General features: G+C 42.4%; 1 protein-coding gene and 1 pseudogene across 3 annotated transcripts; both read right to left on the bottom strand.

Moving 5' to 3' along the window:
* On the bottom strand, positions 1–26773 carry Mlkl (mixed lineage kinase domain like pseudokinase). Of its 3 annotated transcripts, none has more exons than XM_015496074.2 (12): positions 26319–26773; positions 22396–22509; positions 18547–19005; positions 14314–14388; positions 12980–13175; positions 10244–10341; positions 5992–6127; positions 4174–4255; positions 1666–1817; positions 1420–1469; positions 1025–1165; positions 1–679 (listed from the first exon to the last, which is right to left on the bottom strand). In XM_015496074.2, the coding sequence occupies exons 3-12, from the start codon at positions 19001–19003 to the stop codon at positions 648–650; spliced, it is 1419 nt and encodes a 472-aa protein (XP_015351560.1). In that variant the 5' UTR covers positions 19004–19005; positions 22396–22509; positions 26319–26773; the 3' UTR covers positions 1–647. The 3 variants fall into 3 exon arrangements, with proteins under 3 accessions (XP_015351560.1, XP_015351559.1, XP_015351562.1); XM_015496073.2 differs by having other exon boundaries at positions 22392–22509; positions 26319–26771; XM_015496076.2 differs by lacking the exon at positions 22396–22509.
* On the bottom strand, positions 7608–10140 carry LOC107151014 (annotated as a pseudogene).

The raw sequence follows: 26773 nt of genomic DNA, 5'->3' as shown, positions 1-26773 counted from the left end.
TTTAGTGGTTTAAGAAATAAAAAATTTATTTAGCTCATGATTTTGTCAATGGTAAATCTGGGTTGGGCTCAGCTGGGTGGTTTTGGTCTTGCCTGGGCTCACTCATATAACTGGGTCAGTTGCCAGGCTGGTTTAATATGATCTTAGCAGGGACAGCTTGTCTGTGCTCCATGTGGTCGCCCATTATCCAGCTTGCTAACCCAATTTCATGGCTGAGTAGGGTTCCAAGAAAGGGAGTGAGCACTTGTAAGGCCTCTTGAAGCCTAATTTTGGAACTTGCATACTGTCACCTCTTCCACATTCTATTGAGTGAATCAAGTCACAGTGACATCCCGGATTCAGACAGAACAGATTTCCAGTTCTCAATGAAAGGAGCTGCAAAGTCCCATTGTCAAGAGGCATAGGCAGAAAATCATCTATCAAGTTTTGCAGATCATCTACAGGTACAGTCAGAAGCATATTTTTGGAAAAACCACTGGGAGCAGGATGTGCCCTGTATGACTGGAATTACAAATAGTTTCTATTTGTAATAGAGAAGTACTGCCTCCTTGCACCCATAGTAGCTTGATGCCAAAGGATATGAGAGAGAGACATGTCCAGTTTGTGCTTCTTGTCCAGAGACTCCTTGGTTTAGGTTTCTGATACAACTAAGTAAAGGTAGACAGTTTCTCTAAGATTCCTGTAAATGAATGAACAGAAAGTCAGACCAAAGCAGAGAACTCAGAGCCAAGCTAGAAACACAGATATTATGTCTACACTGCACAGTAGTGTAGAAACTGCATACCCCTGGTCTGGCTGGAGCAGGAACTCTCATCTGCACCCAAGCCTTTGTGATAGCAAGTTCTCTTTCTGGATTAACTTCTATCTAGATGCCACAGCACACTCCACTCTACCTCCCCTGAGTTGCGACTACTAAAAATGCCTCAGACATTGTCAAATGTCCCCTGGTGGAGTTTGTGAAAATGAAATCTTTCACAAATGTGAAGCATGTGGCTTATGCTCTATACACCAGAAAGAACCCTACCATTAACAGAGGGCCTCTTGGAAGGCTCATAGGCCCTGCACTCATCAATGATCTCCTGCAGCTCTAAAGGGCAGTCTTCACCCAGTGGCTCCTGCTGCCGGTCCACAACCACCTGCTGGTGAATCGTCTTAGAGTTGTAGCCTGGAATGGAAATTATAGAGGCTTAAAAAATTAAAAAATTGTTTTGGCACTCATACCCATATCTCTCTGGATGCAGGTAGCTGGCATCAGAAGCAGGAACTTCAAGTATGTAAAAAACAAGAGCTTCCACTGACCAGCCCGGGCAGTTCCCCAGTGGAGAAAATAATTCTTGGGAGCGCCTGAGGGGGAATTTCTAGTTCACTGTAAGGGGACCCAATTCCAACACCAGCAGAGTCAGCCTTCATGTTCCTCACCTTCAAATGGGATCTTCCCCGTGGCAATTTCCCAGAGGACGATTCCAAAGCTAAAAGAAAACCAAGAAACACCCTAAGTTCCTTTTCCCATGCCCCTTTAGCCATTTTCAGGAAACTAAGTGAATTTTCTGATTACCACCCAACTCCTCTGAGGACTATCAATAAGACAGTCCTCAGAGGAGTTCAACTTGGACTTTGCTTGTTCTGTTAATCTGAGTTAGAATCTGCAGGAGAATGTGCACATACCTGTATATTTCAGCTTTGATGTCATATTTATGGAACACATTTTCCAGTCCCTGAGGTGAGACATAAGCTGTAGAATTGACTCTCTCTGCTTTATTCCCTTTAGTTTCCCGACTGATGGAAGTCTGTGTTTTACTCAATTCAAATCCTGCAAGCTAGAGAGATGTATTAAAGACAGAGAGAAACAGCAAGATCTTGGACGGAGGGTACAGGGTAGGGGGTTGGTGTGACACTTGATTATTGGGGAATGGGTTCTCCTTGAGGGATTTATTTCCAATGGTATCTTCTGACTGTATGGCTACTATATTGGCTAGCATCAAAGTTGAGTTTATCATAATGCAGGAACCAAGAAAAGCATGTAGAGATTTCTTCTCTATAATATGAGCATGATGGCAGTGAAGATTACTTGAGGTGATGGTTATAAAGCACCTGTAAGACTTGGTAAGTTAAAGCTGTTGCTAATAAAACAATGTTAGATACAGGACCTTCTCAGCTAAGGACTCAGTTTCAATGAGGATATGGGGGTGGGGGGTGCATGGAGCTACCACATGGTTTGCTTTCTCCCAGAAACAGATAAAAAAAATGACGGGGGAAACCCCCTCTGTTCTATCTGCCCACATAGGGTGGTCAGCCTGTCCCATTGGATTTTTATATGACAAGAGTGATTTATCTTCTTTGACCCTGTATGGTCATGTGGTATTCTTAAAGAAGCCACAGCACAATTAATGGGAGTGTATGTTTTTGTTCTATGCACACCTGCCATTAGCACCATCGGTGTGCGGAAGGCTGCCAGTTCCAAAGTCAGCCATGTATTCAAATCTACAGGCAAGGCCAGGAAAAGGATAAGACACACAGACTTGCTCACATGTTTGCTAAGCATGATGTCTTCTGACATCCAGCCCCATGCTGGATACCAGAGGTGAAAGGCTGAATAGCATGTGTTACAGTCAGGCAGGATGAGGACCATGAGAGTGTGGGACACAGTGCTTTGGGAAGAAGAAAGGTATGTGAAAGGCAGAAGGGACTTGTTTTCTGTTAATTCAGGGCTGTCCCTTGCACTCATAAGACTCAAAGAAAGATGACCACCCATGATGACAAATAAAATATTCTTTTAACATTTGGGAATTGTAGACAATGAGTCAACAAAATCCTTTCCTTCTCTGAGTAAAATCTACCATGGTGGATTTTCAGTTAACTTTTTAGCTCTGTTCCCCTGAAAACCTGATAAAGGTAGATTGTCACTTATGCTCCTGATGATAAAAAACATTGTGATGATAAAAAAGATTGCTGAGTGACAATTCTGGATATTTGTTAGTGGGTAAGAGAACTATAAATAGTTGATAGGTATGTTGTGCTTTGTAGCAATTCTTATAACTGGGAACTGGCTTGTCCACTGAGGGGACCTTGGAAGGTTTGTCTGCAGAATTATTTTAAGAGATATTGACTCCTTAACATTATGGAATTCTAGGCCCAGATAGCCACATAATCAACAAGACAAAGTCAATATCTCCTGGACCCCTGGGGTGGGGACTTCCACAAGAAAGAATTGCTGGCAAACTGAATGCCAAATGGCAAATGCCAAACTGAATGCCAAGTGTGACCCATGAGAGTCCTGTGAGTCTAGACTAGTTGAACCCAAGAAGGTTCCCTTGTGGGTGTTGTAGGGACAAAGAAGTGGTGGTATCTAGGCATCTAAGGAGAAATGACCCTTGGTCTATCCCTGCTAAGTGGGTGGTGAGGTAAAGCAAGCATCAGAACAGGAAGTAATAGTTGCATCTGTTCTGCAGTGGCCACACAGAAAGCTGTACTGCCAGGGGGATTTGAGCTCTCTTTCTAAAATTAAAGGGAGAGTGTACATATATGAATATGTTACAATGAATCTTGCTATTACATTTAATTATAAAGCACCAATAAAAATATGAGAGTGCTGGGGCTATAGCTCAGTTGGTGGAGTGCTTGCCTCACATTCATAAGGCTCTGGGTTCAATCCCCAGCACCACACACACACACACACACACACACAGGAAAAATAAAATAAAATCCATGATCTACATTGTTAAAAAATAAAATAAGCCCAGTGTGGTGGCACATTCCTTAATTTCAGTGACTCAGGAGGATGAGGCAGGAGGATTGCAACTTTGAAGCCTGCCTCAGTAACTTAGCAAGGCCCTGAGCAACTTAGCAAGACCCTGTTTCAAAATAAAAAAAAAAACAAAAAGAGCTGTGGATGTGATTCAGTGGTTAAGCACCCCTGGGTTCAATCCCTAGTGCCAAAATAAATAGATTAATTAATTAAATTAAATAAATTAAGGAGACAGCCTAACATACATGAGGCCCTGGATTCAATCCCCAGCACTGCAATAAATAAGTAAATAAACAAACAGATACATACATAAACAAAATTGAGGAGAGAAACAAGCAGTACAACCTTCCTGAAACATTTGCAATCCTCTCCTAATATCAGACGTGCAGGTTTGACTCATTCAAAGAGCCCATGAAGGGTGTGCTCACCTTCACTTGATAGCCCTCAGTTACCAGGAAACTCGAGCTGCTGATATTGCTATGGAGTTCAGGTGCTTCCGAATGGTGTAGCCTGAGACAACCAAAGGCAGGGAGCATTAATGGCCATTGCAGAGACAGTCATTACTGAGATAACAAGGCTGTCCAGTACCATGCCTTCCTCACTGGTAAAAATCAGTGGATAGCCCAGAGAACTCGGATGCAGAGGTGAGATTTGACAATGTATGCTGTGAGTACACAGCAGAGCTGGAATGCATTGGACAGGCAGGTGTAAACAGCTCTGTGGAGTGTGTGCACTCTGGCACCAGGGTCACTTTAGGTAGAGAAGGATGAAGGAGGCTCTGTGATACTTTGCTGGGGGTACTGGGAAGATCAAAGCACTCAGAGGTAGGACTAGATGGCTGCACCAGGCCAGGGACCCTTGTGGTTATGACAGATTATGAAGCTAGGGTTCCCACCAACTTATAGACAAATGCTTTGGATTCACAGAACCCCTGTGTTCCAGCTGGGCAGATGTCATAGTGTCTGTCTTAAATCAGGTTCTCGAAGAAGTATGTTAGGAGCCAAGGATTTGAGGACAAGTGGTTCCCAGGAGAAACTGGTGAGTGGGTGGAGGAAGCAGGACAGGGAAGAAGAAATCAAGCAAAATTGTATGATTTCAGGTGCATCCACAGCTCAATCTGATCACAATTATGCCTCAGGATTTGTCCCACAGGAGGCAAAGGAGCTGGAACTTCGTAGTCACGCCAGTCAGTCAATAGCTATGGATTGGGATGGCTGGCTATCAAACTTCTGGGCACTTTCAGTCATCCACAAGAGTGAAGGGAGCTGGGTGCAGTGGTACACACCTACAATCCCAGTGATTTAGGAGGCTGAGGGAGGAGAATTGTAGGTTTGAGGTCAGTCTCAGCATCTTAGCAAGATCCTGTCACAAGAAAAAAAGTCTGGGGAGTAGCTTAGTGGTAGAGCACTTGCCTAACATGTGTAAGACCTTGGGTTCAATCCTCAGCACTACACACATACAAGGGTGAATGGACTCCAGTGCCTACAGATAACTGTAGCAGCCTTGGGCTTTTAGCAGCAAAGCATGATAAATACAGAACAGCACTACAGAGCTGGCAAAGAAGATCAGAAAGCATTTGGATGTGACACTAACAGTGTCACAAATTCCCTTGCATAAAACCCACTAGGTTTTGGGAGTTGAGGGAAAAAAACTGATTTAAAATAAATAGCTAAGACAGTATTTCCAAAGTATGGGATATAGGGGCATGCAAGATTACATGGGGAGAAATTTTTCTTTCTTTCAATTATTTACACTCTAATTACACCAAGGAAACAGTTTCAGTTTGGTTCTGGGTGTCCTTAACCCCTCTCTAAGTCAGCTGCAATCTCCTTTGGACAGAGGATGTGGGTCTGTATCATGGAACTTGTAGCAGCCAGCCTCATCCAGCCAGAATTTAATTACAGCCTTTGGTTTCATTTGTGGTCACTAACTTGTGGCAAGTGATCCTGGCTTTTGATTTATGGTAGTGATAGAAAGTGTTCTTTTTAAAATTTTGATGTCTTTACTTTGTTTTGTTTTGTTGTACTGGGGATTGAACCCAGGTGTGCTCTACTGCTAAGCTACATCCCCAACTCTTTTTGAGACACGGTTTCACTAGATTGCCCAGGCTGGCCTTGAACTTGATTCTCCTGCCTCAGCCTCCTAAATTGCTGGGATTACAGGTGAGCAATGTCACACTCAGTTTATTTAGATTTTTCAAAAAGTAAGTGTATTTACACCCTCTCACCCCCTCTCACCCTGAGTACCTGTACAAGCCTTTGGCTGCCCCCAGGACTAGGAAGATGCGTACACCAAAGGTGAGGTCCTTCTCTTTATCCAACAGCTCCCTCAGGGTCCCTAGTTCACAGTACTCCGTGACGATGGAGAATTGAGGTGGACTCACTAAAGGAGAGGAACCAGACACTGTGAAGGTCCAGAGCTCCTGCTTCTCTGCATCAAGACACAAATCTGCTGTGAGCCCCATTTCTCTCCCAACTTTGCATACTTTGCTCTCTGACCTATGAGTCAGATACCTCCAGAATTCGCTCTTCTTCATAGTGTCTGGGAAGTCATAATTTTACATTTGAGTAGTCATTTGAGATATGTCTTCCCCAGCCAACTGGAAGCCACAAGGAGGCTGGAAATATATGTTTTGTTCACATGGCACTTAATATGTATGTGTAGAAGAAATAATGCACAGGTGCAAGGGGCTGGAGAGGGGCACCAAGACAAGAAGTCTAGGTCTCTGGTCCTAGGCTGGAGATGCCAGAGTCCCCACACAAAGGGTGAATCTGTCACCTCAGCCATCACCCAGGGGAATAAGCATCACTGAAACTCTTCACATTGGGATTCAGTTTTGAAATCAGGTTGGCCTGAGGATGTGGAGAAACTTCCAGAAGGGATGAAATGGGAATTGCAGCCACGTTAAAAAATAAAGAACGTGGAGAGTGGGGATGGGGTGGGCGGAGGCCTGGCTGTTGAGGTACTAGGGGAGGAGCCCAAGCCACCACTGCCAAAGTGAGGGACATGTCTGCAGTTAAGAGCCAAGAAAGTGAAGATGGCCATGAAACCATGCCCCAAGTGCAACCCACAGCTTCCTATTATAATAATGTGGTTACATATTTATTAGTAGCAAACTTTTAAATACAGAGCACTCAAGAGAAATCACCACCTTCTACAGAAAACAAGCAGGAAGCCAAGAAGAGGCGAACAGAATTAAGAGAAGATAAATTCTACAGTAAATAAAGATTTAGAAAACAGAAAGGGGTCTCAAAGTAATAGTCATTCAGATCATATCAGATGAGGAAGAGAAAGACCTAAAAAGTGCATTTCCAAAAAACATGAGGAAGAAACAGAGAAATAGGAAAAGGAAATTGACATCTAATGAAAAGGCTTTTGTGTTTTCAGTTATCTTGGCAATAAATAGATTATCAAAGACTTATTCTCTGATACTTATCTGAGCAATCTGTTGCAACTTTCTTCAGGATTTCATTAGCAAATTCTTAAACAGTTGTGGACTCTCAGGAGCATTCTGACTGCATCAATAAGGGCCATTGATTTTTTTTTCTTTCTTTCTATCTATCATTTACCTGTGCCCCGCTTTGGGAACAAAGGCTTGGACTATTTGGGGATTTCCTTGTTTACCAAGGAGTATTGTCAGTGTTTTGTGTTGGCATATAACTAAGTATATTTACAAAACAAAATCAAACAAGTACTGGATGAATGTTAAATGGATAAAAAGGGGTAGAACTAACTGCTGGAGTATGAAAACCAGGGAAATAAAATGCTTGATAGTTTTCAGGTGTGTCACCAAAGATGCAAATATTTTAGATACTGTTAGAAAGAGTTTATTTATTTATTTATTTATTTATTTATTTATTTTGTTTTATAAAATGTAATTTTATCTTATGTTACCCTGCGATTACAGAGGGCATAACATTTTCACAGGGCTTTTTTGGGACTATAGTCAATTATTAGCAACACACAACAGTGGTTCAACTCTCTAAAGAACAATCACCAGACAAACTGGGTACCCTCTCACATGTGCACAAATCTGGATGGAAAAGGACTAAAGTTTTAGACTTGGACTTGTGTAGTTTTATTTCCCCTTTCTAGTGTATAAGAAATGACATGCACTTTCATTTGCCAAAAGCAATCCTTGTGGGGTTGTGGCTCAGTACTAGAGCATTTACCTAGCACATCTGAGGCATTGGGTTTGAACTTCAGCACCACATAAAAGTAAATAAATAAAATAAAGATTTTGTGTCCATATACAACTAAAAGTATTTTTTTAAAAAAGCAATGCTTGTATTCTGGTAGCAATAGACTACTTCTATTACATAGTAAAGGGAATACCAGAACTACAAATTTACTTATGTTTATATGAAATGAAGCTATTAATACTTTTCTATAGCAGTAACTGCATACCAGGAAGGCCAACACAAATGCAAATCAAGGAATGAGGTCTTCCCAAAGCTGCAGTGTAAAAAGACTATAAACATGAATGGGTTACTTTGCTATAGGAAATCCAACTGGAATAAGGAATGGAGATGTGTAAAAAGGTTTCTTAAGGAAAGAAGGTTGACACCCTATTTGCATTTAGTTTTCAGCCCCTTCTGCTGCATCACATTCTTCTCTTGCACTGTCTTGTGTCCACAATGCTTAAGTTGTCTCTAAGCAACTGCATGGAGGGTGCTGTCCTTGCAGGAGTCTTCATTCAGTATATCCAGTTCTGCAGTGGACTCATCAAAAGCCGTTTTAGCCAGGGTGCTGGCAAGCTCTGGGTTATTAAGGATCTCATAGTAAATTACAGAAAAGTTAAGAGCCATCCCCAGATGGATGGGGGTGTGGATTGCATCTCTTTTTTCTCATTTATATCAAATGCCTCTTGGTAAGCTTCTTGGGAATTACCCATAGTTTGTTTCCGATTGTCACCAAGTTCAGCAAGGTACCTGAAAGTAATCGCCCTTCATTTTCAGATTTAAGACCTTACTCTCTGCATTGGTGGCATTGCTATTAAAGTCTTATCCAACAATTCCAGGACCGTGGTGCCTACAGAACTCAGCTCTGACTCTACTTTCTCCCAATAGTCCTTAATCAGCAGCAACTTCTTGTTGGAAATGTAGGTTTTCTGCTCAATGCTCCAGATAATCCCCCAGGCGTACCTGCAGCCCCCACCACGTTCTTGTAGGCCACCGAGCAGGTTGTGCTCCTGCTTGGACAGCTTGGCGCCCTGCTGGGTCACAGCCTTTTTGCAGGTGGTGCCTGGCCAGCTTGGCCTTCTGGATCAGGTGGGTCTTCTCCCTCGCGCCGGGGCTTGGCCAGAGGCAAGGCAAGCCAGGGCGAGTGCCGACCCTGATCAGGAGTCCTCCTCCTCCAGATCTTTGTCTCCCAAGAGTGACTTTTAAGTATATATATATATATATATTTCAGATTTTCAGCACCTACAGAGTGCATATATATAGTTCATTTACTTTTAATAAATTGGCAATTGATACTTTTATTTATATTTATGTTTTATTTATATTATTTTTATTTTTATTTTCTGATCTCATTATTGATGATTATGACTGGGCAGACTAAGATAACAAGGTATTTTTAATTTATGTTTCTTTCTTTTACTGAAGGGTATTAAGAATATAAACTATAAATTTTGTCTTAAATTGATTTTTTTTCTTGGCCATTATTTTTATGACTTAAAGTATGAGTTATATTTTAGAAGATATTTTCCAGGCAGTTTGGAAGTTTAAGTGCTATATGAGGAAAAACATTTAAGGATATATCATACTTCAGATATAAACACCTCTTTTTTAAAATACATATTTTTAGTTGTAGTTGGACACAATACCTTTTTTTTAAAATTTATTTTTATGTGGTGCTGAGTATCCAACCCTGTGCCTTATATATGCTAGGTTAGCACTCTACCACTGAGCCACAAACCCAGCCCCACCTTTTCTTCTTGAATGTAATTTATTTATTGGTTTTAAAAAAAAACCTTTCCTGTTCTCAAGATGGTGCCTGTTAATCTAAACATAAAATATATTTATTTATTTTTTTAAAAATAGTTCTTTTTAAAAAAATATTTTTAGTTGTAGATGGACACAATACCTTTATTTTATTTACTTATTTTTATGTGGTGCTAAGAATTAAACCCAGGACCTCACACATGCTAGGTGAACTCTCTACCGCTGAGCCACAACCCCAGCCCCAAATTTGTAATGTTTTATAGCAACAAAATATACCCATCACCAAGGCCAGCAGCTGAACAAGCACCCTTTGTGTTCCTAGTGGACTGGCAAGAGGAGACGAGGGCACATAACACAAACCAATACTCCGGCTAAAGCCCTGCTCTCCTGAAAGAAGATGGGAGCATGCATCTTGAGATCCCCCACAATTGGCATTGAAAATAACCACATGGTGTAGATCCCACCCTCTCAGCTATTCTTAAAAAATGCAACACATTAGAACACAGGAGTTACAATCCAGGCCCTCAAACCTCCTGACCAGAAACCTGCTTACCTGTTTCATCAATGCAAATCCCAAATATACGCAGGATGTTGGGGGAATCAAATTTCTTCATTGTTCTGATCTCATTATTGAAGGTATGCCTCACCGTTCTATGAGAGTGAAAAGGGAAATGAGGGTTTCAGAACTGGAGGCCCACTTGAAGGGCATAAATATAGTGTGCACGTGGGGTGGGGGTGAGGTATCATCAGCATCCCTTTGGGGTTATAACACCCCGCATTACAGGAAAAAAGGGTGTTGTAATCTGCTCAGTTCTGATGGCAGCATGTAGTACTTGGAGGAACTTGGCAGCAGAATTAGTCCCTACAGTGCCTGTGAACAGAATAAGGGGACTTGCTAACTGGCACTTCAAACAGTCTGGCACAATTATATTTTTATGACCAATAATGTTTTACTGGGCAAACTAAGATGATAAGGGTTTTATTTTTGTTTTTGTTTTTTTCTTTTACTGAGGATTGAACCCAGAGGTGCAGGGAAGGTCCAAAGCCTACAAAAATCAGTTGTATTTCCATGTGCTAGCAATAAACAATCTGAAAATGAAATTTAAAAAAAAAACAATTTTATTTAAAATAGTATAAAGAGAATAAAATACTTAAGAATAATTAATAAAAGAAGTCCAAGTCTTGTAGCCTGAAATCTTTATATTTAAAACATTGTTCAAAGAAATTTAAAAAGATCTAAATAAATGGAAAGACATACCATGTTCTTGGATGGGAAGATTTAGTATGACTAAGATGGTGACAGTCTGCAAATTGACCTCCAGGTAAAATGAAATTCCTCATTTTTTTTCTTTTTCTTTTGATAAAATAAGTTGGTAAGATAATCTTTTTTTCATGTTCATGGTTCAGAAAATTTAATAATATCAAATTGATCTACAGATTTAATATAATGCCTATAAAAAATCCCAGTTAATTTTTTTTTTAACTCAGGGGTGCTTTGCAGTTGAGCTACATTTCCAGACCATTTTTTTTCTTTATTTTGAGCAACTTGCTAAGTTGCTCAGGCTGTTCTTAAACTTGTGATCCTCCTGCCTTAGCCTCCCAAGTTGCTGGGATCAGGTGTGCACCACCATGCCTTGTCAGACTGACAAGCTGATCCTAAAATTCAGATGGAAATGCAAAGAACCCGTAAGAGTCAAGACAATCTTGAAAAGAACAAAGTTGGAGGATTCATACTTCTCAATTTCAAAACTTACTATAAATCTATGGTAATCAAGACAGTGCCATTTTAGCATAAGGACACACATTTAAATCAATGGAATGGAATGGAGAATCCAAATATAAACTCATAAGTTTATGGCTAACTGCTTTGTTTCGTGGTACTGGGAATTGAACCCAGAGCATCCAGTGTGCTAGGCAAGCTCTGCCACTGAGCTACACCCACCACAGTGATCAATTGCTTTTTTTTTTTAAACGTGTTTTTAGTTGTAGATGGACACTGTATCTTTATTTCTTTATTTATACATTTTTATGAGCTGAGGATTGAACCCTGCCTCATACATGCTAGGCAGGTGCTCTACCACTGAGCCACAACCCCAGCCCTGTCAACTGATTTTTGACAAGGGTGCCAAGACCATTCAATAGAGAAGAACAGTCTTTTCACAAAATGGTCCTGGGACAAAGGATATTCACATACAGAAGAATTAAGTTGAATGACTACCCCCACACAATTCATCAAAATTAACTTGAAATATATCCTGGACTTAAAGGTAAGATCTCAAACTATACAATTCTTAGAAGAAAACAGAGTAAATCTTTGTGATCTTAAGTCACTCAATAATTTCTTAGGAGTGACATGGAAAATATAAACTATACAAGACAATATTGATATAGTGGATGTCATCAAAATTAAATATTTTTGCTGGGAATGATGGCACAAACCTGTAAACCTGGCAACTTAGGAGACTGAGGCAGGAGGATTGCAAGTTTGAGGCCAGCCTGGGCAACTTAGTGAGACCTTGTCTCAAAAGAAAAAAATAAAAAGGGCTGGGGGATGTAGCTTTGTGGTAGAGCACCCCTGGATTCAATATCTAATACAGGAGGAGGAGGAGGAGGAGGGGAAGGAGGAGGGCTCCCAGGACTTGGACCAAATGAAAATAAAGCTTTTTTCTAGTTAAAATTTTAATTTATAAAATAAAATACTCAAGGACTGGGATTGTGGCTCAAGTGGTAGAGTGCTGACCTAGCACACGTGAGGCACTGTGTTCGATCCTCAGCATCACATAAAAATAAAATAAAGATATTGTGCCCACTTAAGAATAAAAATAGTCAAAATGTGAATTGATACCATGAAGAGCAGTCAGTATGACAGGACTCCATGTACCATGACACTGAGTGAACAAATTCAGAAAAGTAGGCAACAGACCTATCACACTACAATTTATAAAAGTTATAAATGCATACACGTAATAATAAAAGCATACATTTTACAAGAACACATACAAATAAAACACTGGAATTATTGTCTGTGGAGAGGATGGAGAAATGAAAAAAAAGGACTGAGAGGAAACAAAGTTTAAAAAATACATAAATCCACAAATAAAATTGATTTATAGGTAAAATTGTGGTGGCCATGGAGCTATGTCTAGACTCTGTTCTTTAATAGTAGAGGGCAGTCATTTTACCTTTTTGGGTCCCATTTTCCCATCTAGAGATGGGACCAATACACCTCTTGGTGAATTAATGAGAATAAGTACTGATACATAGAAGAGAATCATAAAAAATGACTTACCCAATGCTTCTGGCCTGGGGTTTGTTGAATACTTTTATGGCCACTGGAGACCTATGATACTCTCCTTTATAGAGTGTGCTGAATTCGTCTTCCCTCAGCAGGATCCATGGGGATCCTAAAAGCTGTTCCTTCTTAATCTCCTTGACTTGGTCCTGTGGGATCTTCTGCATGGGTTTTGATGAGTCTGAGCCCAGCACTGAGACAGGAGATACAGAGCCAGTAAGTTAAGGAAGGTATCCTAAGGGAAGTGGCACAGTGGGGACATGAGTGGGAAGCTCTACACCAGAGCCAGCTCTGGCTGGCACCATGGATTGATTTCACACAGGGGTATCTGTCTCTGAGCTGGTGGAGGGGAAGGAGGAGGGCCCCTTCCAGTACTTTCTTGCCCTCCTCTTCCATCCTGCCTGTCTTTCCAGCCTTAACTCCTGTCTCTCCCGTCTCAGAGTTTTCCCTCCTCCTATTGACGTACAGCTTGACACTGGGGTACCTGGCATCATTGACTAATCATTTCTGACCTAATAACTAGAGACACAGTTCAAGCTCAGTAACTACACTGCTGTCATGTGTTCACAGTCTCTTTCCTCCACCCTCCTCCTAAGCAATGAGCTTCCTGAAGGCAATTTCTTTCACCACATCTGAGCTGTGCACAGCCTCTGGCATGAAGCAGATTCTCACCGTTTTATTGAATGAATGAATGAATGAATGAATGAATGAGAATTTCAAATTTGACTTTAATTTCTTGTTGGACATTCAGCAAATGAATTGAAGCTTTGAGGCTGCTATAGTTTGGACCTGGAATGTCCCCCAAAGACCCATGTGTTAAAGGCTTGGTCCCCAGGGTGGTGCTTTTGGGAGGTAGAAACTTTAGGAGGTTATTGTGGGACCTTGGTTTCTTCCTCTTTCTTTTTCTTCTTATCCATGAGGTGAAAGATTTTTCTCTGTCACATGTTCCCACCAGGATGTACTGCCTTGCTCAAAAACAACGGGGCCAAATTGACCATGAAACTGTGAGCCAAAATGAACCTTCTCTCTACAAGTTGATCACCTCAGGTACGTGTTTCAGTAATAAGTAGTTGATTAAGATACATAACTATTCACAGAGGGAATTTTGAGCATTTGGACAGGAACTGGGAGGTTTCTTGCTGGTCAGGAAGAACCCAAATGGACAGAAAGCTATGCTCCCTGTGGCCATACCCCCAAACCTGTGGGCTGCTTCCAGCCACGCAGCACAGAAACCGGAGCAGGGCGGGGGCAGGGGGAGGCTGGAGTTTCTAGTAGACAGGTGGCTTCTAGTTTGGGAACAGCTGGTTGTAACAGGGCTCCTGACAACTTACACTGCTGTAAGGTTTCCTTGATTTCTTTCATGTTGATTTCCAACCTCCTCAGTGAAGCTTTAATGTTTTCATTTTCTGCAACAAATATTCAACAATACAAGTTCTAATTATAAAAAGAAAAACATGCTACTCAAAACCAATATGCCATAAAACCATCAAGATAGTTACGTATCATAGTCATTGTGGTAGGAAATACTACTGTTCACCAATATTCAGCTTTCTACTTCAAGGAACTCAGGAAGTGCCCTGAGGTCTGGCTGTGGCCAAAAAAGGAAGTGAAAGAGACCTGTGTCACCTCCCAGGGGAAGGATGTCGTGGAGTCTGAGGAGGTTCCTCCCTGGCTGCTCTGGGAGTGGCAAGTCAGTGCCTGTTGCTAAAAGCAGGCCCAAAGAAGAAAGTCACCTTGGAAGGTCTTAAGGACTCTGCCTGAGAAAGAGGAATAGACTTGTTTCTGTAAGATACTGAGTTGCATAACCTAATCTATCCTAAAGTATATACTCATATAAACTATGGAAAAAGAGACAATCTCATCCATTGTTGGTAGGAGTGACATTTGTCTAACCTCTGCAGAGGATAATCTAGCAACCTCTATCAAAACACACACACAAACACACAAATCAGGGAGTGCCAAGCTGGGGACATAGCTCAGTTGGTAGAATGCTAGCTTTGCATGCCCAAGGCCTTGGGTTCAATCCCCAGCACCACGTACACACACACACACACACACACACAAAATAAATAAATAAAAATATTAAAAATGCCTATAGCTTTTGACCTAGCAAAGAGATCTAGTAATTTCACTAAAGGGAGTATCTCCTAAAGTTCTTCTAAAATATACACAAAGATGATCATTGCAAGACTATTTATAATAGTGAAGAATTGAAACAATTTACATGTCCATCAAGGAAGCTGCTGCCAGGTACCATGGGGCACACCTGTACTTCCAGCAATTTGGGAGGCTGAGGCAGGAGGATTGCCAGTTTAAAGCCAGCCTGGGCAACTTAGCAAAGCTCTAAGCAATTTAGTGAAAACATGTCTCAAAATAAAAAAAAAAAAAAAAGGCCTGGGGATGTAGCTTAGTGGTAAAGCACTCCTGGGTTCAATCTCCACACACAAACAAATCAGGGAGCTGCTTAAATATACCTGGTCCATGTATACTAAAGAACTCTGTGGATATCTCTCTGGAATAATATTCAAGATTACTCATTGAAAAAAAGAATCAAGAAAGGGTATTTAGTATGCTGTGTACCGACATCTCTGGAAGGCTAATCAAGAAACTGGTAGATAGTGAGATTGTGTACGGAGGAAGCCAACAGGGCTCCTTAAGGTCATGGAGAGAAGGAGATTTACTTCTCATGCTGGGTCCTTTTTGTACCTTTTGAATTTTGTACTATGTGGATGTACAAAAAATATTTAAAGGCAAGAGCTATAACACTATACATATTTAAAGGCAAGAGCTGGAAGTAAGTCCTGTCCTCAACTCCCGTTTGTCTCCTGATCCCACAAGGAGGCAGATCAACACTCATTGATGACTAGGAAGACTAGAGCCACGCCCGCCCTCCAGCCAGGGCGGCCTCCCTGTACCATCCTTGCATCCCCACCCACCCCAGCTGCTAATTGCCCTTCTAATGCTAATTGCAGGCATTCAGCTGGGGGACCAGTTTCCCTCATTTCAGAAAAGGATGCCTTTTGGTGGCAGGTCTCTGGGATTGTCCTGGTTGGTGCCTCTTGCTGACTCCATAGGGGACAGGTCGCTCTCCATATCAAGGTGGTGGAACTGTTACTCCTCTGGGATGGAGCACCTAGAAGGTTCAGCCATACGTATTTTTTTCCTCATTCTCTTTCTCGGCACACAATCCTTACCAGAGGGAAGGGATTCATGTCACCAGGATCCTGCAAGATCCCTGATGAGGATTCATTTCCACGCCTCCTCTCTCCTCCTTCTTCTGGTGGCCCAGGTTCCACTGCCTGCCTCCACAGCTCACCTAGTCCATGTCTCATCCCCTTAGGGCCTTGTCCTCCACTAAGTCCAACTAGGGCCACCCTAGTTCAGGCTGCTGGCATCTCTTGCCAAGTCTCGGATGTGGGCTTCTAACTGGGCTCACACTTCTGTTCTGACCAGAAGAGAAGGTCCTAATTCTTCAGTCCCAGGTAGAGGTAGTATATACCACACCCTTGCCATAGCATCAGAGCGGGAAAACTTCCCCAGCTCCACGCTGGGTTTGACCATGTGGATTGCTTTAGATGTGATGTAAGTAGAAACTTAAAATGTGCTAACCCAGTTAAGGTTTCCTTCTTGCAATTCTGCCATGAGAAGAACATTTCCCAGGTACTCACTGCTCCTTCAGCCTGGGCTCCAGAAAGAGATGCACAAAGCAGACCCAAACCGGATTTGGTGCCTGGGGCCAAACAGAGCCAAGCCCACCTGAGATCAGGAAACATGCAACAGATCTGCAGACCCATAAACGGGGGAATTCATAACTATTTCTCTCTTTCTTTCTTTGTACCAGGAATTGAACTCAGGGGTACTGACCGCTGGGCCACATCCCCGGCCTTTTTTTTTTTTTTTTTTTGTATTCTCTTTTGAGACAGGGTCTCACCGAGTTGCCTGAGTCCTCAATAAATTGCTGAGGCTGGCTTTGAACTCATGATCCTCCTGCCTCAGCCTCCTGAGCTGCTGGGATTACAGGCATGCACCACCACATCCAGCCATAACTATTTCTTGAAGCCCCTGAGTTTTATGGGGTTTGTTGTACCATAAAATTAATTGCAGTAATTGGGTAATACAACCCTCAAGGCATTTCCTGTCCATTTGCCATATGGTGACCTGAGTGATTTTCTTTCACTACAAATCAAATCATGACAGGCCATGTTGAAGGACTTCCATTCACTGGTTTCCTATGACTCTTGCAATAAAATTTAATTTCTTCTCATGGCCCCATGGCCTTTCCTGTCCTTGCTCCTGTATTTTCTGTTTTATTTCCCTACCTTTATGTGGTACTATTTTCTCTCCCTTACCTACTACATCAAAGGCATCTGGCCTTGCGGCTCTTCCTTGCCATACAGCTATTTGGCTACTCATGCCATATCTATTCCTACCCCAGGATCTTTATGTGTGCTGTTTCCTCTGCCCAAATTGCTCTTTCTCCACATCTCTGATGACTAGTTCTTTCTCCTTACTCAAGGTGCCCATTTAAATATTATCCCATCATCCTGACCACTCTTTCTTCATCCATATTCACTTTACATCTCATTATCCCACTTTATGATTCATGGATTTTTGTTTTCCTCTCAATATGGAGATGGAACCCAGGGGTGCTTTACCACTGGGCTACATACCTGGTCCCCCTTCTTTTTTGTTTTTTGGTACTGGGGATTAAACTCAGGTTGCACTTTACCATTAAGCTACATCCCCAACCTTTTAAATTTTATTTCACTTATTTTGAGACAATGTCTCACTAAGTTGCTTAGGACCTCTCTACTTTGCTGAAGCTAGCCTCAAGCCCATGATCCTCCTGCTTCAGCCTCCCAAGTGGCTGGATTACAGGCATGCACCATCCTGCCTGCTTATCTCTGGCCCTTTTTATCTTTTCTTTTGAGGAAAGTTCTCATTAAATTGCCCAGGCTGGCCTGGAACTTGCTGGCCATCCTTCTGTCTCAGTTGCCCAAGTTATTGGAATTACAGGCATGAGCCAACCCGCCAGGCTTATTTCATGGTTTTGTGTTTTTTTAATCACATTCTGATAAAATAACTTAGCTCTCTATTGGCAGGCTTTACATTCCATGAGGGCAGAGATTCTGTCAATTTTGCTCTGTGCTCTATCCCTGATTCTTAGAACAGGGCTGGGCATGCTGTATCAAATTTGTGTTTGCTTAGTTAAATACTTAATTCTTCTTTTGGACCACTTATATCTTAACTGAGAGTCCTGGAAGAGAGTCTGGAAGGAGGGAGCCTCTGGAATTTCAGGAATCACATCAAAGAAAAAAACAAGGAGGCACAGGAGACCCATTAGCATCATCTCCCCTACCCCCACTGGCTTGCCCAGATCTCACCGGCCCCCATCATATCCGGGCCCAGGGATGTTAGGATTTCTGAGCCACAAGAACACACAACTGCTCAAACTTGGCTCATCCTTTCTGCTCCTTTTGATAAATCAAAGTGTGACTAAAATGCTTCCAATTTCACCCCCCACCCCAAACCAAACCAAACCAAACCAAACCAAACCAGCTTACCCATTCTTTGGGGTAAGCTTTGGAAGACTTGTTTGTCTTCCTCTGCATCCTGCTGATCTTCCTGTGCCCAGGATGCTCCTTGGCTGACCCTGAAAATAAGCTGATCAGCCTGAAGTAGCAGTGAGAGCTCCTCGAAGACGTCTCTCAGCTGTTCATTCACTTCCCTGAAGAGTATCTTGTTACCGCCTGCCTTTAGAAACTTCCAGATATTAGATTTACTGCTGAACTTTTCTATCTGCCTCTTAGCTTCCTCCAGGGCAGCTTCGAAATGGTTCAGGGCGGCCATTATCTCAGTGGACAGTTTCCTCTCTCCTTGGTCCTGGAGCATCTTCAGAGGCTGCAGCAGGCTGTGCACACGGCTCCCCAGACGCAGACACTGTTTCTGGCAGTATTTCATCTCTTCACACTGTTTGTAGATGAACTGGCCTAAGGAGATGATCTGCGCCAGTTTATCCATACCTAGAAGAAACAGAAGGAAAGGACTGAAGTCCCAGTGCCACCCATGTATTTAGTACTCTGCTAAGGGAGGGTGTCTGTGATTTCAGTGCTTCAGCCGTCTCTCACTATTTTCATGTAGAGACAGCTTGCTGCCCACCAAAATCTGTTCTGCTCTTCCGTCACAGCAGTTGAGGCTGGGGAGTGTCGGTCCAGCTAAGACCACAGCTCCAAGCCTTCCTTGGGTCTCCACGTGGCCATGTAACCCGTTCTCACCAATGGTGTGTGCCTGGATGACACCTGTGCTCCTTTGGCTGAGGGAGGTTCACCTCTCTCCCTCTGCCTGCTGGATGCAGCCCAAGGAACTGGGGAGGGATCCCCAAGAAGGAAGGATCTTGGGTTCCTGAATAATGGCTTGGAAGAGAGTTGCCTACAGGCCTGGAGCATCTGCTGTGGTCTGTGAAGTGAGTGAGGACCAAGTTTCTATTGCATGTGAGCCATTATATTTGGGGTCTATTTATTTTATCAGATGAGCCTATTCTAACTAATACAGAAGTATTTAGGGGCCAGGCAGGCAACTCAAACATGTGGAGTAAGCTGAGCTAGGAACAGTCTTCACTGTCACAAAGATATATGCTTCTTTCCACTTTCCTTGAAATGTGGACTTTCTAGTTTATCTTTCACTTCTCCATTTTTGAGAGTCAAGAGTATAATCATTCGCTGAAGCCCTGGAGTTGAAAGGCTACAAACACACAGTGATAATGGCAACTGAGGCTGGTCAGCTTTTTTTTTTTTTTTCCTTCCTGCGAATGAAGTAAGCTTATTTCAAAATTACCAGTTTAAGAGTTTTTGACTTTTAAAATTAGCAATTATTGCCAAGTGTGGTAGTGCACATCTGTAATTCCAGCAACTTGGGAGGCTGAGGCAGGAGGATGACAAGTTTGAGACCAGCCTCATAAATTGAGTGAGGCTCTAAGTAACTTAGTGAGACTCTGCCTCAAAACAAAACAAAAAATAAATAAACAGAAAGGACTAGGAATGAAACTCGATTCATGTACTAAAATCCTTACTTCTTATCATTTGCACCTATTTTGATAGTTAAATAAGCCAGCAAACCACACCTTCACTATGTTGAATTTGTGAATAATATTGGACTAGCCAGTGCTCTACCACCGAACTACAACCCCAGCCCCCAACACACACATTTATATTCCCTTTCATTCCTTTGACATCCTTGTCGTATTCTTAACAGACCCTAAATGATATTACTTGCTGCAGTTTTTAATTTTAATTTAGCTAATTAATTAATTGATGCTGGGGATGAACTCAGGGCCTCACACATGCTAACATGTGCTCACTCACTGAGCTATACCCCCAGCCAGTTTTAAGTATATTTAAATATCTTACAAGTGAGTCCCTTTATAATTTTTTTTAGAGTTTCAAGACTATTATTTATTTTTAGATTATTTTAAAATCTTGGTTATGCCCACTAATTTCCTGTTTCAAATGAACTTTAGGGTCATTTGGTTTAATTATCAGAGCATATTACTGGGAGTTTTCTTGGCAGTACCTTAAATTTGGTTTACATGTGGGAAGGGCTGCCAGGTTTGTCAATTTTAATCATCCCAACCAGAAATAAAACACTTGTCCTTGTTTCTTTAAGCTTTGTTTGTGCAGTTTTGTTTTTCATACCATGACAGCACATTCTTATAAAATTTTTTATTTAAATGGTCACTTCAGAGCTTCGGCCGGCTGGGAAACCTGGGCTAGATCCTTTGACATTGCCCTACACCGTGAACTTCAAGGTGTCGGCTGGCACCTTCTCAGGGACCTTCAACCCCCTCAACAAGGTGACGGTGGGACTGGGGCTGGCAAGGTTTAATTGCTTATGGATGTCATTTGCTGATGGTAGGAATGGATTCCAGGACTGCCCAAACGCTTCAAGTTTTAGTAAAACATAAAGCTGATGTTGTTGAGGTTAAATGGGCCAAGGAAAACTACCACTATAACCTTGGCTCACCATATTGCTGGCGTTAAGCTTCTGCTGAGGTCAATGGGAAGATCATTTTGTTTGATATGTGGCAGCAGGAGTAGCTCAGTGGGAGATGCAGGAGCATGCCAGACCTATGCAGGACATTCAGTGGTTGTGAAATCAAGATGCTTCCCAAGATTTGTTGCTTGCTATCCACCTGCCAAATTACAGTGTGCTCTGGAATGCAGGTACTGGCACCAAACTGGAAGAAAAGCTATGCAGATAACATTCTTTCTTTTTCTTTTGACCCTTTTGATCTCTCACATTGAACTTGTGAGTAATGGTTGCTTGTGGAAAATGAATTAAATGAAGTACTAACAATAAAATTAATGCTATATTCATGCAATACACATATGTACACATATATCTGTAATGTTAAGATGTTTGACCAAAGCAGAGAAGCACATCTCATCCATATATCTGCAGGTCCTGATTCATGTACTAAATCATTGCTTCTTATCATTTGCACTTATTTTGATAGTTAAAAATATAAGCCAGCAAACCACACCTTGTCTATGTTGAATTTGTGAATGATATTGGACTAGCCAGGGACAGAGAGTTACTGGAATACTCTAATTCAGATTTAATTGAATTAGATTTTTTAGGTATATTTAAAAACGTTGAACCAAGGGTTTCATTTAGTCTGTGGCCAAATTAAGTTCTTGCTTTTTAAGAAGATTATCCTAATTCATGCCATGTGTTCTGAGTGCCCTAAACAGGTGCATGTAAAAAATAGAATAAGCCCAAAGGAATCTTTTCTTGCAGAGTCATTTTTTGTCACTGTTTGATGTTTTATAGATCAGATAATTTAAAATGAGATTTTAGATATTTTTGTGGCTAAATTATTAAGAAGATATTTATTGTTCAGTTACCCAACAATATTTCTTGAGCTACTGACACCACTATGAAGGTTCTTGCCTTTGTAGAGTTATCATTCTAGTTTGAGCCAGATCCTAAACCGGGAACATAGTGAGTTAAGTTCTAGTCTGTTCAAAGGTGATAAGTGATATAAAGAAAGTGAAATAGGATGAAGCGGGTGAAGAGGAATGGGGCATGGGGTGGTCAAGTTGTGATAGATATAATGGTCAAAGTAGGCTTCGCTCTGATAATGATCAGAAACTTGAAGGAGGTAAGGGAATTAGCTGTGGTCAAGAATGTTTTTTTTTTTTCTGGATTTGAATGACTCAAAATTCTGACTCTGGTCCATCAACATTTATTAAGTGTGTATGTGTGATTGTGAAATGAAGGAGCCAGATAAAGGCAGACAAGTAGAAGTTAAAATGGGACACATGGCTATAAAAGGAACCATCGTATGGACTATTCAAGCCTTTGTGTGTATAGATATTTATATGAACTTGTGCACCATACATTTACTTACTCACTCAGCAGTTGGCTGATGTAAATGCAAGAATACAACAGAAGACTAGTGCAGCACAGGGAAGGAAGGCATCACAAAAGCAGGAAGCCAGGGAGACCTTCAAAGATGGTTCTGGAACCTGGAAAGGAGACACAGCTTTAGCCCAGATTGGTTGCATCAGCTCTACATCTCTGTGATTTTTGCTGGTGAAAATATTTCAAAATGCCACTTGCCCTAACACTTTTTATTTACTTCACTGTGCTAGGGTTGTCATAACTTGTATGCTTCCTTGATCTCTGTGCCTGCAGCAGCCTCAGACTGCTAAGACTCAGGGTGGATGAGGTTGTCCTGTCCATATATCCCAGGATTGGTCAGCTCCAGGTAGGAGGGAGGTTCTCTTTTCATTTATAAAAAGGCATAGTTTATATTGCTAAATGTTGTACTAAAATATTTTTGTTGCATGGACATTTAGTAAGCCTCTCTTAGGACTTATGTCATTTTTTAAAAAATATTTTTTATAGTTGTAGATGGATATAATACCTTTATTTTTATTTATTTGTGTGGTGCAGAGGATCGAACCCAGGGCCACTCACATGCTAGGCAAGTGCTGTACCACTGAGCTATAACCCCAGGCCCGGGACTTATGTCATTTTTAAACATAAAGGGAAACAAACAGGGGCTGGGGATGTGGCTCAAGTGGTAGTGCGCTCGCCTGGCATGAGTGTGTCCTGGGTTCGATCCTTAGCGCCACATACAAACAAAGATGTTGTGTCCGCCGAAAACTAAAAAATAAATATTGAAAATTCTCTCTCTCTCTTTAAAAAAATTTAAAAAATAAATTTATAAAAAAAAAAAAGGGAAACAAACAGACTTCACTCATCCTAAGGTACAGTCTGATGCTGATGCTCAAGAAGACTGAGCAGCTTATGAAAATCCTACAAAATTTAGTATCATTCAACCAAATATTTGAACTCAGCTAATTGTGATATACAAAATCTCTTACATACGGGGTATTTGTCTTCTTGTGAATCTTATATTCTGGAAAGTGGAGTTTGAAGTTTATGGAGTTTTTAATGAAATTCTGGGCATAGAATTTATCTGGAAGAACAAACATTTGTTCTTTCTGCCGACAGCCTTCTACTATCAATTTAATATATAAACATAATTCAGAATGCTGAGCTTGGGAGCCTCTGATGAATTATAATGGATTACCTGTTTCTTTTCAACTTGGAGAACATTCCCATTATGTTATGATCATAACATTGCATGTTCTATACTGTTAAAATTATCATTGTCTTTCTCTCATGTTGTATTGAAATAAAATTCTGTGCTCAACTTGAAAAAAAATAAATGATCACTTCCATGAGTGGAATATTTCCCCCATTATCCTTTCTGATTGGTTACTGCTGAGATGTTGTTTTATGATGAGGCTCAGCAAGAAAGCCACTGGAATTTGGAGCTCGGAAGTGGAAATCCAATTGTCTGAGCAATATTTTCACACCTGCTTCTGTCTCTGGTGGAATTGAGAAGGTATAAAGCCCTTTGCCTTCACAAGTCCCAAGAAATGGCCCTGAGGACATCTGCTTAGCAACTGGGAACAGTTGGATAATCTGAGATACATGAGTCTTTTCAGGAGTGTCTTAATTCCTGTTACCTCTGTCCCTAGACCAAGAAGTCATAACTAAGGCAATAAGAACAAAAGTGTGTCTACTGCTTGTTTATTTGGTTTCACTTTTTTTGGGGGGGGGCAGGGGGCTACCGGAAATTGAACTCAGGGGCACTCAACCACTGAGCCACATCCTCAGACCTATTTTGTATTTTATTTAGAGACAGGGTCTCACTGAGTTGCTTAGCCAATTTGCTGTTGCTGAGGCTGACTTTGAACTCATCATCCTCCTGTTTTCTGTTCTACCATCCTTAGGTAGCCTCTTGAGCTGCTGGGATTACAGGCATGCACCACCGTGCCCAGGTTTAAATTGCTTTTTTTGTTTTTGGTACCAGGGATTGAACCTAGGGTTGCTAAGATTACAGGTATGTGCTACCGCCTGGCTGCTTGTTTATTTGGTTTCACTTTTGACAGTGCCTTATTCATGCTTTAAAGTCAGATTCAGGTTTTAGGCCAATTATCTTCTCCAAGCTGTTATCTGATCTTTAAAATGGTGATAATCTTACTTATCTATTCCATTGAGCTATTGAGATTAACTTTATTTTAAAGTACTTTGGGAACTCATCTGAATGCAATCTCCCTGAACTTCAGTATCTTCATCAGTTAAATGGAGATAACCATGGTGAGTTGGTGGTTCCAAAGCACTCAGCATGTTGAAGGTGAATAAAGAGGTTTGGCATCATTGTTATCATCATTCATTACTAAATGTAGTTGTCTTTAGTTGCAAATAGAGCAAACATGATTCAAAGTGACTTAAATAATACAGAAGGTTATTGGTTCAACCTATAGTTGAAGAGTGATGTAGAATTCAGGATCACTTTAAATCAATGGCTCAATATTGTCATCAGTTCAGATTCTTCCCTTCTTTCTGTTCTACTATCCTTAGGAAAACTTCATCCCAAGCCTCAGGATCAGGTTCTGTGGTTTTTTCATTCATGTTTAGAAGAGAGCCAGAGAGGTGGATAGTAAGAAGCTGGCTTCCTGGGTGCTCTTGCAGGGGTTTAAATGCAGAAGTAAGTCTTTCAAAGGGATCTCATCTGAATTTCTGTTCTGTTAAAGGAAGAGAGATGAAGGAGGCCCTTCTCACCATGGTGAATTCAGAAATCTCTTGGATGGAAGGAGATGCTCCATTTTGGACCATCCACACTTTCTTCCATTGGATGTTGGCCACTCTGAGAGAAAAGAATCCTGTGCTTGCTGCAGACAAACATTTGGTTTGGGACAAACTTGGAGACCCTTTGTGCAAGAGATTCTTCAGTGCCTCCTCCCCGCAGACGCTTCTGATGGGTTCCAGGAACTCCGTAGAGCGCAGAGGTTGAACAAGCTGGCTGCTGCAAACACCTTCCCTGGTGGCTTCAGTTCCCGGAAACTTCAGCTACAGAAAGTCTCCCGGAAACTTCAGCTACAGAAACTCCGATTTGGGCTGTCACCCATCCGGGTCTGTAAAGGCCAATGTGATAAACTTTCTTGGCCACCACGAACGCGAAAATTACCCCAAAGCATGCAGGTGCATGTTGTCAAACACCAAAAATTCAGTGATTCTTCCTGCGCGCATTGCCTCGATTGGTTCGTTGGTTCGGTTGGTTCGTTTGCTCTGCATCGAACAGCGGCGCTGGGTGTTTTATGCTATCTCAGCCCGCGAGTGATACGGGGCACATCGGTTGGTCCTCAGTCTGTCACACAAGTCACTCTACTTCTGAGGCCTGGAGGACACTTCCACCCCCGCCGCAGTATTTGCCCTGCCTTATGGTTCTTGGGTCCTCTTGTTACCTCCGAGGAGCCGGTGCTGGCCAGCGTCCTCAGGCTTCTCCTGGGTTCTGGGGTGAGCAAAGGGCACGCGGCAAGCCGGCCTCGCCCCAGGCAGCAGCCAGGCGGGTGTCTGTCTGACTCTCTCTTCCTTCTTCCCCGCTTCCTCCCTTAAAATGGATCCCCGTATAGGAAGAGGGCATGCACCCTCTAGAACCGAAACCCGCTATTCTGGAAATCGCCCCAGTGACCGCCTGAAGCTGTCAGTCTAGGGCTGCTTGGACAGTTCCAAGCCGGTCCGCGCCGCTACAGCTCAGCGATCACACTCCCTATTCTGCGTCCCTGCTTTGGCAGGAGACAGACTGACAGCTCCACCCGTCCGAGCGGAGATAGACCGACAGCTCCACCCGTCGGAGCAGAGGAAACGAAACCAACGCGGTTCCGAGTTCCAGGAACCCGACTAGTAGCTTAGCCCCAGCCTCCGGCCCCGGCTCTCCCCCATCACCGCCCAGGAATCCGCGCGCCCCGAGACCAACCTGAGCTCACCCTCGTCCTTCCGAGGGACGTACATCCAGTCTGTCCCGCGACTATTTCAGATAGACCGCTCCTCCCTCCCGCTTTTCCGACGATTGCCTTCTGTCCCGGGGACAGGGGAGTGTGCCCAGCCCTGGGGGTCTCGAGTCCTCTGCGCCTCCTTCCCTCGCGTGTCCCGTGCTCTGCGCTCCAGCTGGTGGTGTGGGACTCCACAAGTGGCTGGTGGCGACCTGTTGTCTAGTTCCCTCCTCAAGTGAAACCGCGGCTACACCGCTGCGCCTGGGCAGCCTCCCTCCAATCAGCCTGTGGGACCGCTGTTTCCGTTCTGGGTCCTCGGGAGGTCACTGCCCCCGCGTCCGGGATGCCTATACGTTGCGCAGTGACACGCCTGGAAGCTCCCTTTTTGGAGGCTCTTCCTGCCAAGCTCCATACTCATGGTGTCCTGGCTCCGTGGAGC

This window comes from Marmota marmota, unplaced genomic scaffold, assembly GCF_001458135.2.
Source record: "Marmota marmota marmota unplaced genomic scaffold, marMar, whole genome shotgun sequence".
NCBI lineage: Eukaryota > Metazoa > Chordata > Mammalia > Rodentia > Sciuridae > Marmota > Marmota marmota.
This window is presented reverse-complemented; position numbering and strand designations above follow the sequence as displayed.

Excerpts from the sequence above, each read along its gene's own strand:
- Mlkl (XM_015496074.2), bottom strand. The coding sequence starts at position 19,003 with ATGGATAAACTGGCGCAGATCATCTCCTTAGGCCAGTTCATCTACAAA. Across the intron at positions 6,128-10,243 it reads GATTTGCATTGATGAAACAG|TGAGTCCACCTCAATTCTCC; the intron begins GTAAGCAGGTTT and ends CCTCTCCTTTAG. Across the intron at positions 680-1,024 it reads CAAGAGGCCCTCTGTTAATG|GAATCTTAGAGAAACTGTCT; the intron begins GTAGGGTTCTTT and ends ATTCATTTACAG.